Raw genomic sequence first — 16,518 nt, forward strand, 5'->3', positions numbered from 1 at the left:
TGGGCCTCTCTGAAGCACCCTCTACTGTGGCTACCCTTCAGAACACATTCCCCTATCACTGGGTGACCACAGATATCCCCTACCTATGGATACTATTGACCCCAACACATGCAAGGCTACTGAAGGCTAATATTCCTGATCTTCTGAAGGAAGCCAAGGACTGGCTCTAGAGGTGGGTCTCACAGGAGATACCTGGCTGGGACGGGTCAGTGCAGTAAAAATGTCTCTTCTCCCGAGGCTTCTGTATACTTTTCATGCTCTCCCAGTAATGATCCCGGAGTGCTACCTGCTTGAGATACAAAAGGCAATAGGTCAATTTGTGTGGCAAGGTAAAAAACCTAGACTCCCCCACAAGCTCCTTGCGAGAGGGAAAATGCAAAGGGGGTTTAGGGCTACCCTGAATTCCTTGATATTATCGTGCACCCCAAGTAGCAATAGTTTTGAGCTGGACGGATATAACTGAATCCCCTAAATGGTGCAACATTGAACAAGCGGTTACCCCTTTCCCCCCTGAAGTATCTCCCATTCCCCCCAAGGGAAATGCACAAGCAACAGGACTCTTTATATCCCACCACACTAACAACACTGCAGTGCTGGGACAAAGCATGTGCATAACAAGGGTTTGCGTCAGGCCTTGGTCCCCTCTCGCCTGTCACTCAAAATCCGGCCTCCACCCGTGGCCAACAAGCCAGCTCCTTTCAGCTCTGGTCGCAGGTCGAACCCTTAAGATTGTGTGACCTATATGAAGACCACGAAGCCTTAACTTTTGATCAATGTAACGAGAAATTTAAACTCCCAGAAACGGAACGATTCCGATATATCCAGCTAAGCAACTGGTTGACAAACCCAGCGGTAAGGCAGGCAGCCTCTAGAACTCCAACAGGGATAGAAATCACAGTCCTTGAAGGGCAACAGGCTCATAAAATAGGTACTTGCTATCGTCTCCTAGAAAACACTTCATGGGATGAGAAACTCCCTTACATGATGGCATGATAGAGGGAGCTGGGGGTAGAGATAACCAGGGAATCATGGCAAAGGATATGGTTTAGTGCCCAGAAGATCTCCCGCTGTACCATGGTGAAAGAGGGGACCCTAAAAAAAAAAATGTTGGTATTTCTCCCCGCACCGACTACATGCAATGAATCCTGATTATCCGGACACATGTTGGCATGGGTGTGGGGGACGAGACGACTTAGCTCACCTGTGGTGGCATTGCCCAACCATACAATCCTTTGGTTGGAGGTGGAATCTAAGATCAAAGAAGTCACTGACGCCTTACTCCCTATAGACCCACATATCTTATTATTGGGCGATGCACCTGAAGATGGATCTTACCTGATGTCTGGTCCTAGAGCTGAACTGATATCACAGCTGCTCTCGGCAGCCAGAATTACGAGGGCGCGCTTCTGGAAAGACGTTGAAGGCCGCATATGGCTTACTGGTGGGTAAAAAGTCTGGGGCTTAGTAAGGATGGAAAAGCTCACAGCCATGCAGAGGGGAAACTCCCTAAGTTCACGCGCATATGGAGCCCATTTTTGTACTATGTGGCAGATAAAGAACACATGTTTTTTCAACCAAGACTTCTGAAATACCTACTGAATCCATGATGATAGGCATGATGTACTAGATTACTGACATGATGCACATGGTGTGGTGTTGTGTTTTTCATTTTTTTAATTTATTATTTTTATTTTTTATTTTAACCACGTTAATTTTCAATCTATACTTACATGTGGTATGTTATATCAGGCGAAACAGTTACATAGTTGTGTTAAAAAGAAAAATTGAGATCTCGATGTCATGATATACTCTAATGCCTAAAAAATAAAATACTCCCACTCTCAAATCTTATCTGGAGCACTGTATGCGCCAACATAAAGTGTCTAGAGTCCTTGCTCCCTTCTCTCCTGTGACAGATATTACCCAGAGTCTGAATGATGAAAACATCCCAAAAAAGAAATTATAATTTTGTATCAAGCAATGATAGTGTTAATGACTGAAATGAATAAAGGATACTCTACAGATTTGCAATTGGAAGCCCTGCAAAGATTCAGATTTCAAACTCTGCACTGCTGCTTTGAATACGCCTGCAATAAAATGTAGGAATTACAGCACTATCTTACCTCTAATAGAGCAGCTGCTGGATCTCCCTGCAGACTTTTCCCTAGTTTATCCACCTCATCTAAAAGGAAAACTGGATTGTTAACACCAACAGTCTTCAAGCCATTGATGATACGTCCGGGCATGCTGCCAACATATGTGCGCCTGTGGGTGAAAAAAACACAGTAAGAATGACTAAAGGCAGATAAGCCAAGCATGTTGAGGAAAAAGTCAAATATCCAAAATACTTTGTTTTGACAGTAGTTTGCCTTGCTTCAATTTCACTTTAGAATGTTCCAAAGTGTATTTTTGGTTTAAACAAATATTAAGACTACCGGTGCAGTATTTTCTTTCATTCTCGTTTCTTTTTTTGTAACAAGTTCCCATATATTTATTTAGCAAGTTCACACATTTTGCAATAATGCAGCCCATGCTAATACACAATATGGTAAAGTTGCATCAATGTAACTTTTCCCCGAGTTGGTATGATACATACATAATAGATCTTTGCCATTTCATCTCAAAGCAACTTATGAAAATGCAACTCAGTGTACTTTACAGAATTCCTTTTAAATTCAATAGTTTTAAATGCATGTAACATCCAAAGAACTTATTTTCTTTAATGTACACTAAAATTTGTTTAAAAAGAAACACCCGTCACTTATCATTGTTTACATTTTGTTTTATTTATTAAAGTGTTCCTGGTTACAGTAGAACCTTTTCAACACCATACAAAAATATTACTGAAACATTTTAAAATTACTTAAAATCATTCAACATGTTCACATAAACAGAGACATATTTCAAATTCACATATTCAATTCAATTTATACATATTTACAGTTCATTGATCTTACTAACTATAAGCTGTCAATAGATTAGAATTTAAAACATGGTTCTCTCCAGAATAAATATATGACCACGTTCAGTAAATCTCTAAAAAAAAAAAATCACATTTAATGTACTATGATATCCTTTTCTATTGGTGTTATTTAGTTTAACACAACCTGCAAAAAGGGGTCTAGCTGTCTAGATTTTATCTTTACATAATCAACACCACTGACTTTCAAAAGCTACATTAGTCCAGGCTCCTATACGAATAAATGTCAGAAGTTGCTCTAGTCTTAACATTAACATAATATTAATGATATATTGAAACAGAGCATTTACAGGAAATCCTTGTTTAACATAATGGTGTTTAACATACTCATGATACATCCTTCTTTGACTAAGAATAGCCATATTCCTATTTCTGTCCCAAATGTGGGCCTTTTGTTTAATCTCCCTCATTGTAACACCCAGATTAATAGGGTATATCATTTTGTATCCGATTTCCTCAAAGAACACATGAATATCTTTTAACCAGGGTTTAATTTCTAGCAGCACCATGCTGAGCTTAGAAATCCCTGCATAGAATCCTACTCTACATTGTCCTTATCACTAATAATTAATAGGGTGAATCCTCCAATACCAGTTACGTTGTCCTCTACTTAATCCTTTTCAAACACTTTATTTGACCTTTGTTAAATATTTTTTTTTGTGTTTTCATTCATGTCCAACCCCTCTTAGTATATACTTGTATTTGTTTTTCCTTAAACTTTAATATTCCTATACATCTTTTATTTAACATGTTTCCTTATATCGTCTCCACTTTATATCCTATGCTCCATGCCATAGATTTGTATTTATTTTTCACTCAAACATTAATGTGGCTACTTATCTCATTTAACAAATACTCTTTTTGAATGTTCTGTGACTTATTTCTACTTAAAGGATTAAGTCTTTCTACATCTTCGGTAAAATGTTCTTTGAGTTTTTCATTGATATGTATTTAAAATTAGTTGCATGCAGTGGGGTGGTTGGAGACTTGCATAGCTGAATTAAAGAGTCCCATGAAGATTGTGATGTGGGGAGGTATTTGGGTTGATATAAATGTGTAAGAAACTGAGTCCACACAATATAATTTTTAAGAATAGTAAGGAACAGTGACCGTTTATGACCGCAAAACAAACCAAGAGCATGTCCCCTTCTAAATTAACAGCATGTCTGCATCTAACAGAATACACTGTCAAGAGATTTAAAAAGAATGCAAAGATCTGGCTCCATGAACAGAAAATCTAATTTGGATATCATTATGGACATTAACAAAATAATCTTCCCTCTGCCAATTATCTATACTTGACTTTACCACAGTTGTACCTTACCACTAGCACTTCTGCTCCTCAACCACATTTAGCCATTACCAGCAGCCCTCCAGATAAGGTGCATATCAGGCCTTTTTACGCACAGAAATCTTGTCAATACGGCCCTTTTAATGCTTCCTTGCGTACCACTTACACAGGCTATTTATGGCAGAACGCCTATAAATCATGGAGCTCACTGGAGACAGTCCGGCTAGCAGCAGCTTACAAATCCACTCTTTGCTTGAGCAATCCAAAGAAGCAGTGTACTGGTCTGTTTAATTTTTTGAACACTCTCCTCTGTTAATTATTCTATCAAGATAATACTTTCTGAGTAATGTAAAAGGGAATTTGTGTTTTGTTCACTTTGTTCAACTGCTTGCATTTTGTAGGTTACAGTGTTATTAAAGAATCTTGAATCATGAACATGCTTTTCACTTTGCTTTAGGACACATGTATTATTGTGTTAAACGAAAAAATTGTCTTAAACAAGGGCTGCTTGTCTGCTTCATTTTTCTTGGTCTTAATTCGCTTTAATAGAGGCAGTGCAGTTACAGCAGCATGGGCATTTCATACTTTGTTTTCTTTTCATCACAGAAGCACATCAAATGCATTTAATGGCTTGGGCTTCTTGATCTCTTGATGTTTTAGAAGCAGTAGTTTGGCTTTTGCGAGAAAATAAAAACATTTTGGGTGTTCTATATGAAGATGTGTCTTTTTTGTACTAAGATTGCATGTGTTTGCGTGCATGAAAGGGCACTATACATAGTTTTGTTTTCTTAAAGAGCAACAAATAGCTAGGCATGTGGTCTGAACTTTAACTCCCCCTTCTGACCACTCACCACAAGCAGGTATAATGGATACAGGTAGAAGCGGTGCTGTATATATTTTCAGTGGCACAGATTGTACCGGTACTTCTCAACAGGACTGTGTAAGGAACTCATGGTGGCAACAGTAAAGACAGACACAAGTGATCAAGTTTTTTTTTAAAACACTTATTTTTTATTTCACACCATAACTTGCAGACATCCATATACAGTCGCATAGCAAAAATAATGCAGAATTGTGCCTGTGTCTTACCCCCCTCCCAACTCCCGCTCCCACCCCCCAGCCTATTCCGCCTGCCTTGTTTCACCTCATTACACTGACTGCACTACCTACACTTGTCTCCGTTCCACCTATTGTGAAAGGGCAGATATGTCCTGTCGTGGTTCATCATGCCTAGAGGCCATCAGTTTTTGCACCAGCTGTTTCCATGAATCTAAGTCTATGTTCTGTTCTCCTTGGTCTCTATGGGCTGCCTCTTGCCACACTGCCGTTTCAGCCATTGTCCTTTCCTAGAGGTTGCCCCACCACTGGTTTACATCAGACCCATTGTGTGCCTTCCATCCCATTGCCATTCTATGCTTTGCCAGGATATATATTAAGTCTTTCAACTTAGTCAAAAGTCTTGCCTGCTTCTGGCATGCAAAAATGCAGAGCAAACAGGCCGCAGGGGATCCAGCGTCCAACCTTATATCCGCCAGGGCTATGTCGTTCCAATACTGATGGATCTTCCCACAAGCCCAAACATATGTACCAAGTCTACATTAGTCAATCCACATTTAGGGCAAGTTTGTTCCATGGCATTGTTGAATTTGGCTATTTTCCCGGGGGTTAGGTATGCCCTATGCGTTATATACAACTGGATTAGCTGAAGTCTTGCATTCCTAGACACTTTCTTGTGGTAAGATAATGTTCTACTCTATGTTGTGTCTGTCGATTTCTCCTGCAGATCTGCTTCCCAACTAAGCCTAGTTTGTTCTAGCATGTCACCTTGCTGCGACATTAATAGCTCATATATTCTAGACACTACATGGCCGCCCTCTGCAATATCATAAAAAGTTTCTATCCTATCATCTTCTTGTAGTACCCCTTCTGTTCCTGGCCATTTCTGCTTTATTATTGTGATGAGCGAAGCATATATTATATGTTGTCCTTCATGAATACCAGTCTCTGAAGCGAGTGCACTAAAGTCCCTCACTCTGCACTCTCGTAACAAATCTCCCACCGTTAATAATCCCATGGGTTCCCAGTATTTCCTTACATGCAATCTGAGCTGTGGTTCTTCTTCTTTTAGTGTCACTAGTGGAATGTAGGAAGAGTAGGGTGAGTCTTTCTTTAAAACGTGCACCTCCCTGTGCCACATTATCTTACCTAGTGCCAACAACAGTGGGGGTTTTGGGATTCGCTTTGACGCCGTCCATATGAGCTCCTTCAAGAAAAAAGGGGTGCATGCCGGTTGCAGCAACCGTGTTTCTAGGGTCTGTTTGTCTAGCAACCCGTTTGTGACAAACTGCAGCTGGCACGCCAAAAAATATGCCTCAGAGTTTGGTACCCTAATTCCTCCCTGATCATACAGTCTCTGTAGTTTTGTCAGGGCTAGCCTACATCTAGAGTTTGCCATAGAAAGCTGCAGCATATTGTGTCAAATTTCTTAAAAAAGCCTTTGGATACAATGTACGGGATGTTTGTAAAGAAATGCAGCAGCCTCGGGAGTACTACCATCTTTAACAGTGCTGCCCTACCCATCATTGAGAGCAGTAACCTGGCCGAGAAAGTAAAGGATTTCTCAATATTGTCTTCTGCCGTCACTGTGTTCTATTTGTATTCTGCCCTAAGTCATGAAAAATGTCCACTCCTAGATATTTGAATGTGTTCACTTCCCACTTGATCGGCAGCACTGGCAATGTGTTTGGAGATTTACCCTCATACCCAGCTAGGGGAAACAGGCACGCATTTTGTGCGTTAATCGTGATACCGGATAAGCCTGCATATCGCTCAAGCACGTCCAAAATATACTGCAAGTTGGTTTCAGGGTGCTGTAAATATCGTAACCTATCGTCAGCATATAGCGGAATCAGATGTTTTGTACACCTTACTACTATGCCTGCCTCTCGATATTATTTTCTGAGATATGCCGCTAATGGTTCCAAGGCTAGAATAAATAACATAGGTGACCATGGGAACCCTGCCTCGTGCCCTTCTCTGCCATTGATCTGAGATATGGGCTCCCGTCCTCACCCGCGCTATTGGGCTGCTGTATAATAACCGTACCCACTTTATATATGTAGGCCCCATACCAAACCTTTGCAGGACCGCCTACAGCCACGGCCATCTGACCGAATCAAACGCTTTGAACGCATCCAGTGAGGCCACTGCATACGGTTCTGAACTGTTTTGGGTATGATCGATAATATAAAGTAATCCCCTCCAATTGCATGAGATGTTCCTTTCTGGGACATAGCCCGAATGGTCTGGATGTATTAGCTTAGCTATTGCTGGCTTGAGCCTGTTGGCCATTAAGGCCGTGAGTATCTTCCCTTGTTGGTTCAACAGCGACAGGAGTCGATCCGATCCGTACTCTGCGGCCCGCTTGTTGGGCTTCAATTGTGGGACAATCACTGATTCTCTCAGCGACTTCAATAATATGCCGGTTTCTAGTGCCTCGTTCAACATCGCTAGCAGCGGGGGTACCACGTCCATTACAAATTCTTTGTAGAATTTGCTGGCCAAACCATCTGTCCCGGGGGCCTTCCCCGACGGCAACCCTCTAATAACAGTTTCCAGCTCTTCTTTAGTTATGGGGGCTTCCAGCTGATGTCTTGCCTCTGCATCTAGTTGTGGGAGTTCTATTTGTGCCAGGGCTTCTTCTATGTCTGTGTCTTGTGCTGCTACTGTCTCTGTGTATAACTCCTTGTAACACTCTCTAAAGCGCTTATTTATACTGTCTTGTGTCCTATAGACCTCCCCTTTTTCTCCAGTGATCTCGCTTATCATTTCCCGTTACATAGCCAGGCCAGCAGCCGTCCCAGTTTATCCCCCTCTGCATATTTCCTATAATTCAGCTTGCCCAATCCTTCCCAATGCCCCAAACATTCCTGCCGCATCTGGGTGATCTCACATACTCAATTTTACATCACGCTGCCTGTGTTCTACAAACCTAATTTAATTTCAGCCTTCTGCAAATCCTTCTCTATTTCTACCTGCATTCCTTTCGCCTTCGCTATCGCCGTCCCTCTAATCACTACTTTAAAGGCTTCCCACAGCTTGCCTGCTGACTTGACACTCCCGTGTTGGTTTTAAAGTAATCTTTCACCCTTTCCCTTAGGCTTTCTCAGAATATTGGATCCCTTAGGGTTTTGCTTCTGAGCCTCGAGTTCAGGATGCATGCTCTAGGGGGCGAGGGGGGTTGTGCCATGTAACCACTACGGGGGCGTGATCTGATTGCAACCGTTGCTTTATATTCGTCTGTCGTAAATTTGCCTAGAGTCTCATCCCTGTGAAAACAATATAATCTGGTGCATATATCTTTAGGGGCCGTGTAATGGGAATATCTCCTGGCCTGTGGCTGTAGAGTCCTCCATATATTGATCAAGTTGAATGCTTGTAGCAATGCATTTAAGGCCTTCACTACAGGGCTTGGGTGTGTCAATTTATTGTCGGATCTATAGAGTGCCGGGCGTAGCGTACAATTAAAATCGCCTCCCCATACTAGTGTATCATCTCTATATGTACTTATGTGGGGATATAATGAGCAGAAATAGGCTGCTGTATCCTGATTCGGTGCATACTTTTTTTATTGCATATACCTCATTAGGACCCCTCTCGCGTATGCAGAATATGATGAGCCCAGAGTCATTCCCCCTACACTTTCGAGCTAGGACTGTTAGTTTATCCTTTGTGAAATATTGTACTACTAAAGGAGACACAACGATTTTCTGGCATCTCAGATAGCTCATTATCCTAGGCCGTTTCATATAGCTGTTGAGCCCCCTGACATTCCACGTAGGTATTCTAAGTGCCCCCATCACAGATTGTCTTTCGCCCTTGTCCCGACAGTTCGATGTACTTATTGGTCATTTCTTGTGTGCTCCATAGGCTAGCTCACAACTAACTACCCCAACTCCCTTACCCTCCCAACATTTGCCAAGCTCAATACCTCGTGCTCAGGCATTCCTGCTTCTCACCCCACTCCCAGTTGGCAGTACTGGTGTCACGGGTGCAGCAGGCGGATACTGGAACACTAGTATCCTCCGGCAATTCCGCTCTTAGGTGAAGAACACTTCCTAACGGGGCGCTCATGGATGTGAACCCCTCAGCGGGCTCCTCCTGTCAATTTCTGTTGCCTGAAGTTTGCCTCGTTATCATTTGCTGTGCCGGGTATAACAACATGTATTTGAGGTTTGACACTCTCAGCCTTCTTTTGACTGATGTGAAGTTCATGCTTTGTCTCTGCACCTGCATGGTGTAATCCAAGTATGCAGTAATGCTGGCTGATGCTCAATGTATCATGCCACCTTTGCGAAAGTGCTCTAGGATCTTTTCCTTATCTTTATCGTTTAAGATCCGGGCTATGATGGGTCGTGGTTGTACTCCCGGTGGTGGTTTCCTCATTAGGAACCTGTGCGCCCTTTCCACTGTGAAGCTCTGAGGGAGGTTGCCTGGGCCAATTTCTTGTAGTAGCATGTCCTCTATAAATTTGGTGGGGTGTGCCTCTTCTTCTCCTTCCGGGAGTTCGACTATCCTGACATCATTGCATCTGGCCCTCCCTTCTGCTTCATCCACTCAGCTTTGTAGGTTTTTTACTTGTTGCTACAATACCGATACATCTCTTGAAACTTCTTTAAGAACAGCAGTAGTAACCATGACTTCCTTCTCTAGTCCCAGTGCGCTCCGCATGTGCCCAAACATCTTGTCTCAAAAGATTCACGTCCGTGCCGATTGCATACATTTTAGATTCTGGAGCTACCTTCAGTGCCACAATAGCATCCAGTACTTGCTGATCTCCTTTTACTTGAATCTGGTCTCCCTGTGGGGAATGGATTCACTGGCGTGGCGTTCTCTGCTATGGTCATAGTTTTAGTAAAACTGTCCAACGTGTGTTGCTTGGATTTGCCCTTCTGTGGTTTCGACGCCATAGTTAATTCCTGCAGTACTGTTCTTACGTTCCCTCTTCTGCTCTCGATATTGTATGGACCTTTGCTGTTCCAATTACAGGGTTGGGGGGCGGTTTGCTTGTTTCCGGCACCTAAGTTCAGTCTGTGCTGTTGCTTAGTCTATGTCCAGCCCGTAGGCTATACTCCGCCCCTGCCGGCCAATAAGCGAGGGAGTATCGAGAAGAGGGTTCGCTCTCCGCTATTTATACCGACTGAGAATGTCTCTGCTGCCCAGCTTCAGCATACCGGCCACCACGGGCCTCCGCCTCTGCATGCTTCTGCTCGTTGGGGCATTTCTAGGTTATTGCCTTCCCCCCTGTGCCCACAGGTATCTGCTGGGAGCTGACTGTGGGCTCCCAAGTTGTTGCCTGTACTACTGCTGGGGCCTGTCATTCCACGGCAAGTTTCTGTTACTCTTCACTGGCCGCTTAGGTAATTATCTCCTGTGTCTGCCAGCCATTCGGCGCGTTAGAGGTTATGTCCAATCCGTGTGCCCATACTTGCTGGGTACAGTTGCCTCCCAGCGCAGGTTCTGCCTTGTACCCCTCTCTTGTGTGTCTATTGCGGGGTGGGTATCTTACAAGGCTGGATACTACTACAGTGCGCGCCTCCTTCTTGCACTGTTATTATTCAGCTTGAGCAGGTGTGTTATCGCCCACCTTCACTTGCTCCCCCATGCTGTGGCCTGCTGTCCTCCCTGCCCACATGTTGCTTGTTCAGGGCTTGTGTGGAGGGGACCGGGTACCGTGCCTGGTGTTGGTTGCCCCCCGGCCGTTGTGTGCCCTGGAGTCTGGTGGCCGTTGACTTGTCTCTGTGGCATCCTCTCTCTATCCACATTCGTTGTTACCTATTGCTCAGTAACATGTCCGGGCTTACCCTGCATGTGCCCATCCATACCCAGACCTTGCTGCACCATTTGGCGTGTGTTCCTCCTAGGCTCCGTTGCTGTTCCGTGCCTGAAGGGATGCAGACTGTTCCGAGTTGCGGTATGCCCACCGGCTCTTCCCGTTCTGTTTCTTGTTGCCCGTGCAGTTACGGATCCGTTTCTCCTAGTGTATGCCCTCGTTCCCCGGCTCACACTGTTGCATCCTTCTACTCACATAGGCACATAAGGTCCAGTCTCCTAGAACCAGTGGAAACGCCGGGCCTCAGACACCTTCCAGCAGTCTTGCTTTCCGGCCTGCCCACGGCGCTCGCACCTTCCTGTACTGCAGCTCTCTGGGATAGTCCGTCCCTCAGGTCCCCAGCCCTTCCTCACAAACCCTTGCGCCTGGCACTGCTGTTGTCGCTCTTACGGTGTCATCTGCCCACTTATGGACTTGCGCCCTCCAGCCTTCACTTGTTTATTGTTACTTCGGGTTGTGGATATAGCTTATGTAGTGCCGTGGATCCGTCCCCCGGCCCTACCTGTGGGGTGTGGGGGGCAGCCTTGCTGCAGACTCCGTGCCCCCGGTGCTTTATTATACCCAGGACGTCCACACTGCCTACTGGGCAGCGCACTTCTCCTGATTGTCCCTCACCTCACTTCGGTCCTCGGGCTGACGCTGCATCCAGCATCCTCGCTGCCTGTCCTCGTTGCGTTCCACTGACTCTCGTGTGGCCGCCTACACCCTGGCTGGTTTCCTTCCTGTTGGCGAACACCCCGCTCCTCCTCTGCGCACAGTGCTCAGTGTTATTCTATGCTGGTCAATCCATCTTTCCGCTTGTTCAGACCATGACACCGCACATCAGCCTGGGGCAGCTGATACTCTGCTCTCCCCGTTTGCGAGTCAGACACAGCGCCACTCTTATTTGCTATCAAGTGTGCCCGGGGTCCTTTCTTGCGCCCACCATTTTGTGTCTCTGCCGTCAGCCGGATCTGAATTTTCATTAACCCGTACTCAGCAGTCCGCCATCAGCCGCTCCTCTGCTTGCACTCAGGTCTGCTAGTCTGTTTCTTACATCTGTAGTTCCACATGCAGAGGATTTAACCCGCTAATGTCTGTATTACAGGCCGCATCATGTCGGATCACAGGAGCGGAAGGAAAACGTTTCATTAAAGCATGGCTGCTAGCCACGCCCCCCCAAGTGATCACAGATCAAGGGTGTTTATTAAACTGTATAATGGGTGAGAAAAGCACCTAATCTAAACCTAAATTTAAGTTGGCTGCAAGCTTACTATTTAATAATAAGAAAGCAGTACTAGTGGTGTCTTGTCAAATAAAAAGGGTCTACACCAAAAAAAACTATTGCCAATCCTTACAACTAAGTTACAAAAATAGCGTGGGATAATGTTCTCAAGAAAACAAAGAAGTGCCCAACAAATAAATGATACGTTAGGATGGTATGGCTGAGTTTCCCTTCCCCACATTTTTAGCACAGGACAAGGCACAGCACACTCCTGGACCTCGCCAGCACGAGGTTACAATTCAGTTCAACATTGCCAGGACCTTCTGGAGCCAAGCCTCTTACCAGCAAAGTCTTTTACCTTAGAAGGCCGGCTGTACCAAGCCAATAAACAAACAAAAAGTTCCTTCTGTAATCTTGTACCTTGGGCGATTGCTCTTCGCCTCTTGGATCTCCCTCCGCCAGGCTCGGATGCTTCTTGCAACGTAGGCCTCCCTTCGTCCGGTTCACTACGGCCTCTCAAATGCAGCTTGCAACTTCCCACTGCGGACAACCCTCGTCCAGGTTTACTCTAGTCTACACAGTGTTCACATGTGTATTACTCTTCACCTCAACTCACAGGCATCCCTCATACCGTGTTCACGTTTGTCAAATATACAGTTCACTTTACGTTATCACAATGCGGGATTCACTCTTATAGCCCTCCGCCGTGTTCACATAGCCATCTTTACCACAGTTCATGAGTTTCCAACACAATTTATAGTTTGTTTCAACTCACCAGAAAGCGCAGGTTCCCTTTCCCTGGCTTTCTTTCGGCATCCCCGTTAGGTTCACACTTGCCCTTTCCCTCAATATTCACAATCTTCCCAAAGAGCGGGGGGGAGGGGGTTACCCTCTAGCTTTCTTTTGACAATGCGTCAGAGACTTTCGATTGTACAAGGGATTTGTCATAACCCTTGTAGGACCACTCTGACACGTTACACTGCTCTTTCCTAGAGCCTTCTGGTACTTGCAGCCTCAAAGCAAAAGGGGCCAGCAAGAGTCCTTCGAATGAGCACTCCTGCAGTGCCTGATCACTCTGCAGCTGGCCCTTCTCTGGGCTTCCCCCAAAAGTTCAAACACACACAAGCTCTTTGTTTTCAAGTCCTTGCGTTCATCTAATGTTGCCACTTGCAACCTTGGTCTCAATACAAATCAGTTCACTATCAGCTTCCTCCGACTCACTGATTGTGCCGGGTCTGCTAGCTTGGCTTGCTCCTGGAGTTAAGGATGATAGCACAGTAGCCAGCATGCCTCTCCGCCTGTGTTATTAATGCGGGAGGCCCCAGTGCACCGTTGTCATTTCTCACTCCACACGTCAGCTGTATTTCCCGGTCTTGTAATTCCCTTTTTTTCGGAGGCTTTGCAGGTCTGCGGTGAAAAGGGCAAGGGCAGTTCCCCTTCGGCGTCCCTCCAGGTCTCGCTGCCTTTCTTCTCTGTTTAAACTGCTGGTTCAGTGTAGCTGGTTCCTCGTGCTTTTGGCCTTGCTCTTAATGTGCTCTTGTGCTCCACCTTTTATCCCTGTGGGGCAGGTAAAGGGCTGCCAGGTGTTTATGATTATTGTCAATTGCCTGACTCTGCCTGACCCTTGTGTTGGGACATGTCAGGTTAACGGCTCTGGTGTTAGTCTGTTGTCTGTTACGGTGTAGGAAAGTGTTTGTGATGGAAAAGGGGGAAGGTAGAGCTTCTAAATATCCTACAGGGTAGGATGGGTAAAAGGTGTTACAAAGAAGGAGGAAATGCGTCTCAAACTTCGGTATCCCGCTTCCACTCTCCGAAGACCCCTCATCCAGGTGATCCTCCAGCACTGGTCCACCCACAGGAACTTGATCCAATAGCAATGGCTATGTCCTGGCCACCTGGATGACAGATACTCAGGGACTAGTTAGGGAGACACATTCAGGTTTCTTACAACCGCTCTATATTCATGCTCACGCATGTCATGGCACAATGCCAAATATTCACAGCAGGGCTGTTTGCATCATGCCCACATTTCTTAGCAGGACTGCTATGTTTTGGGACAATACCCACATTTCCTAACAGAGCTCCTGTAATGACAAAGCACAAACACGTGTTTGCATTTTCTACAGTGAGCTAAAGTACTGAGCAAGAACAGTGTCTGAGCTTTTTCCACCAACTTCCTGAGCTGGTGTGATGCCCACTGGCAGACAGTGTGAGAAGAAGTTACTTACCCATGGTAACGTTCTTTCGACTGGATGTTCCTCCCACATATTCCTTATCTTTGATATTTCCTAATATCCATCTTGCTGCTTCAGAAAAAAAACTCCCAGTAGAGGGCACTGTGCATCGATGCATGGTCGAGTCGATTTCCCTCGGAGGTCTCCGTCCTGACGCCTATGTCATCACTGGTATAAGTAGAGTGCGCGTTGCCCATTGCTCAGTTCCGTTTTGAAGAGCGAAGCACTGTCTTGAGTTAGACGGTTGCTCCCCTTGAGAGAGTGCAGACTGTAACCACAAGGGAAGTTTTACTGTGGGATAGGATGGGAGGGGCGATAAGGAATATGTGGGAGGAACATCCAGTCGAAAGAACGTTACCATGGGTAAGTAACTTGTTCTTCGAACGGATTGTGTCCTCCCACGTATTTCTTATCTTTGATACACTCCCTAAGCACTTACCTTATTCGGAGGAGGGAGTTAAATTGAAGTGATCAAGAATGCATAGAGTGCAGTACTGCATTTCCAAAAACAGACTCTTGGCTACTGTAGGAATCCAGACTCTAGTATTTTGTAAAGGTGTGTGCAGACGACCATGTGGCAGCTGCACAAATATCCTTTATAGGAACTCCCCTCTGCAAAGCAGACGAAGTTGCAATACCCCTGGTGGAGTCAGCCCATAGATGTTCTGGGGGGTCTTTACCGGCCAGTCTGTAAAATAATCCATTTAGAGATGGTTTGTTTGGTGATGGCTAGATCCAGTTTATGACCTGTATAGCCCACAGACAACTGATCATTCTGTCTCAGTTTTGCCAATCTGGTAAAGTAGAAACTTAGTGCACAATTAGGGTCCAGTCTGAAGCCTTGTTTCCTCTTTTCCCGGGTGTAGCGGAGGATATGGTAAGGTTATTATATGAGTGATGTGAAATTCAGAAACAACCTTAAGGAGAAAATTAGGCTTCACTCTGAATACCACTCTGTCTTTATGAAAAACAGTATGAGGAGGCTTGCAGGATAAAGCCTGTAGCTCACTCACCCTTCAGACAGATGTTATAGCCACTAAGAAAACTGTTTTCAAGGTGAGAAGTTGTAATGGGCAACAATGAAGAGGCTCAAAAGGAGCACCCATTAGATAGTTTCAAACCAAATTTAGATCCCATAGTGGGACTTGGAAAGCAGTCGGAGTATAAACATTAGTTAATCCTTTTAAAAATTGGATTACCAGAGGAATATTAAAATAGGAGACTTCCTCTGCAGTGCGCTTGAAGATGGCTAGCACTGCTAGATATCCATTGATTGTTCCAATCTGGAGCCCCAGATTTGCCAAGTGTACAAGAAAAGATAACACCAGTAGTGTATTGCATCAGAAAGGGTCACCATTCTTTTCTCCACACCAGCTGCGGAACTCATTCCAACGGCAGCGGTATAAAGATTTGGTTGCTGGTCTTCTGGCCAAAAGCAACACCTCCATTACGTCGTCCGGGAGGTCCCAATCCTTGTATCTCAGCCTCTCAGAAACTATGCGTGAAGGCTGTGAGTCCTGATATCCGGATGGAGAACCTGACCCTCCTCTCTCCAAAGAAGGTCCTCTCTAAGTGGAAGACCAATCGGAGGATAGATGGACATGTCCAGAAGGTCCGGGTACCACGGCCTCCTTGCCCAATCTGGGACAATTAGGATCATGGATTTCCTGAACCTTCTCAACCATCTTATGTGAGGAATGACCGGGACTGGAGGAAACGCGTAAAGAAGTGGACATTTTCAGTACACCACAAACGCGTCTCCTGGAGCTCATCAAGGGGGAAATTCTCTTGAACAGTACAGTTCGCACTTCCGGTTGGAACAGGTCGTGAACAGATCCACTTGAGGGGTTCCCCAAAGGGTGAGGATCTCTTGAAGGACATCCTGAGCTAGTTCCCACTCGTGGGAGACTGTGTTCT

General features: G+C 45.0%; 1 protein-coding gene across 1 annotated transcript in view; it reads right to left on the reverse strand.

Moving 5' to 3' along the window:
- The window catches only part of LONP2 (lon peptidase 2, peroxisomal), a 1,695,025-nt gene that overhangs the window by 815,208 nt on the left and 863,299 nt on the right, over positions 1–16,518 (reverse strand). The window contains exon 8 of the mRNA XM_069607050.1: positions 2,124–2,265. Coding sequence (XP_069463151.1) covers positions 2,124–2,265 — 142 coding nt within the window. The remainder of the gene's footprint in view (positions 1–2,123; positions 2,266–16,518) is intronic.

This window comes from Ambystoma mexicanum, chromosome 1p (assembly GCF_040938575.1).
Source record: "Ambystoma mexicanum isolate Mex_15411 chromosome 1p, UKY_AmexF1_1, whole genome shotgun sequence".
NCBI lineage: Eukaryota > Metazoa > Chordata > Amphibia > Caudata > Ambystomatidae > Ambystoma > Ambystoma mexicanum.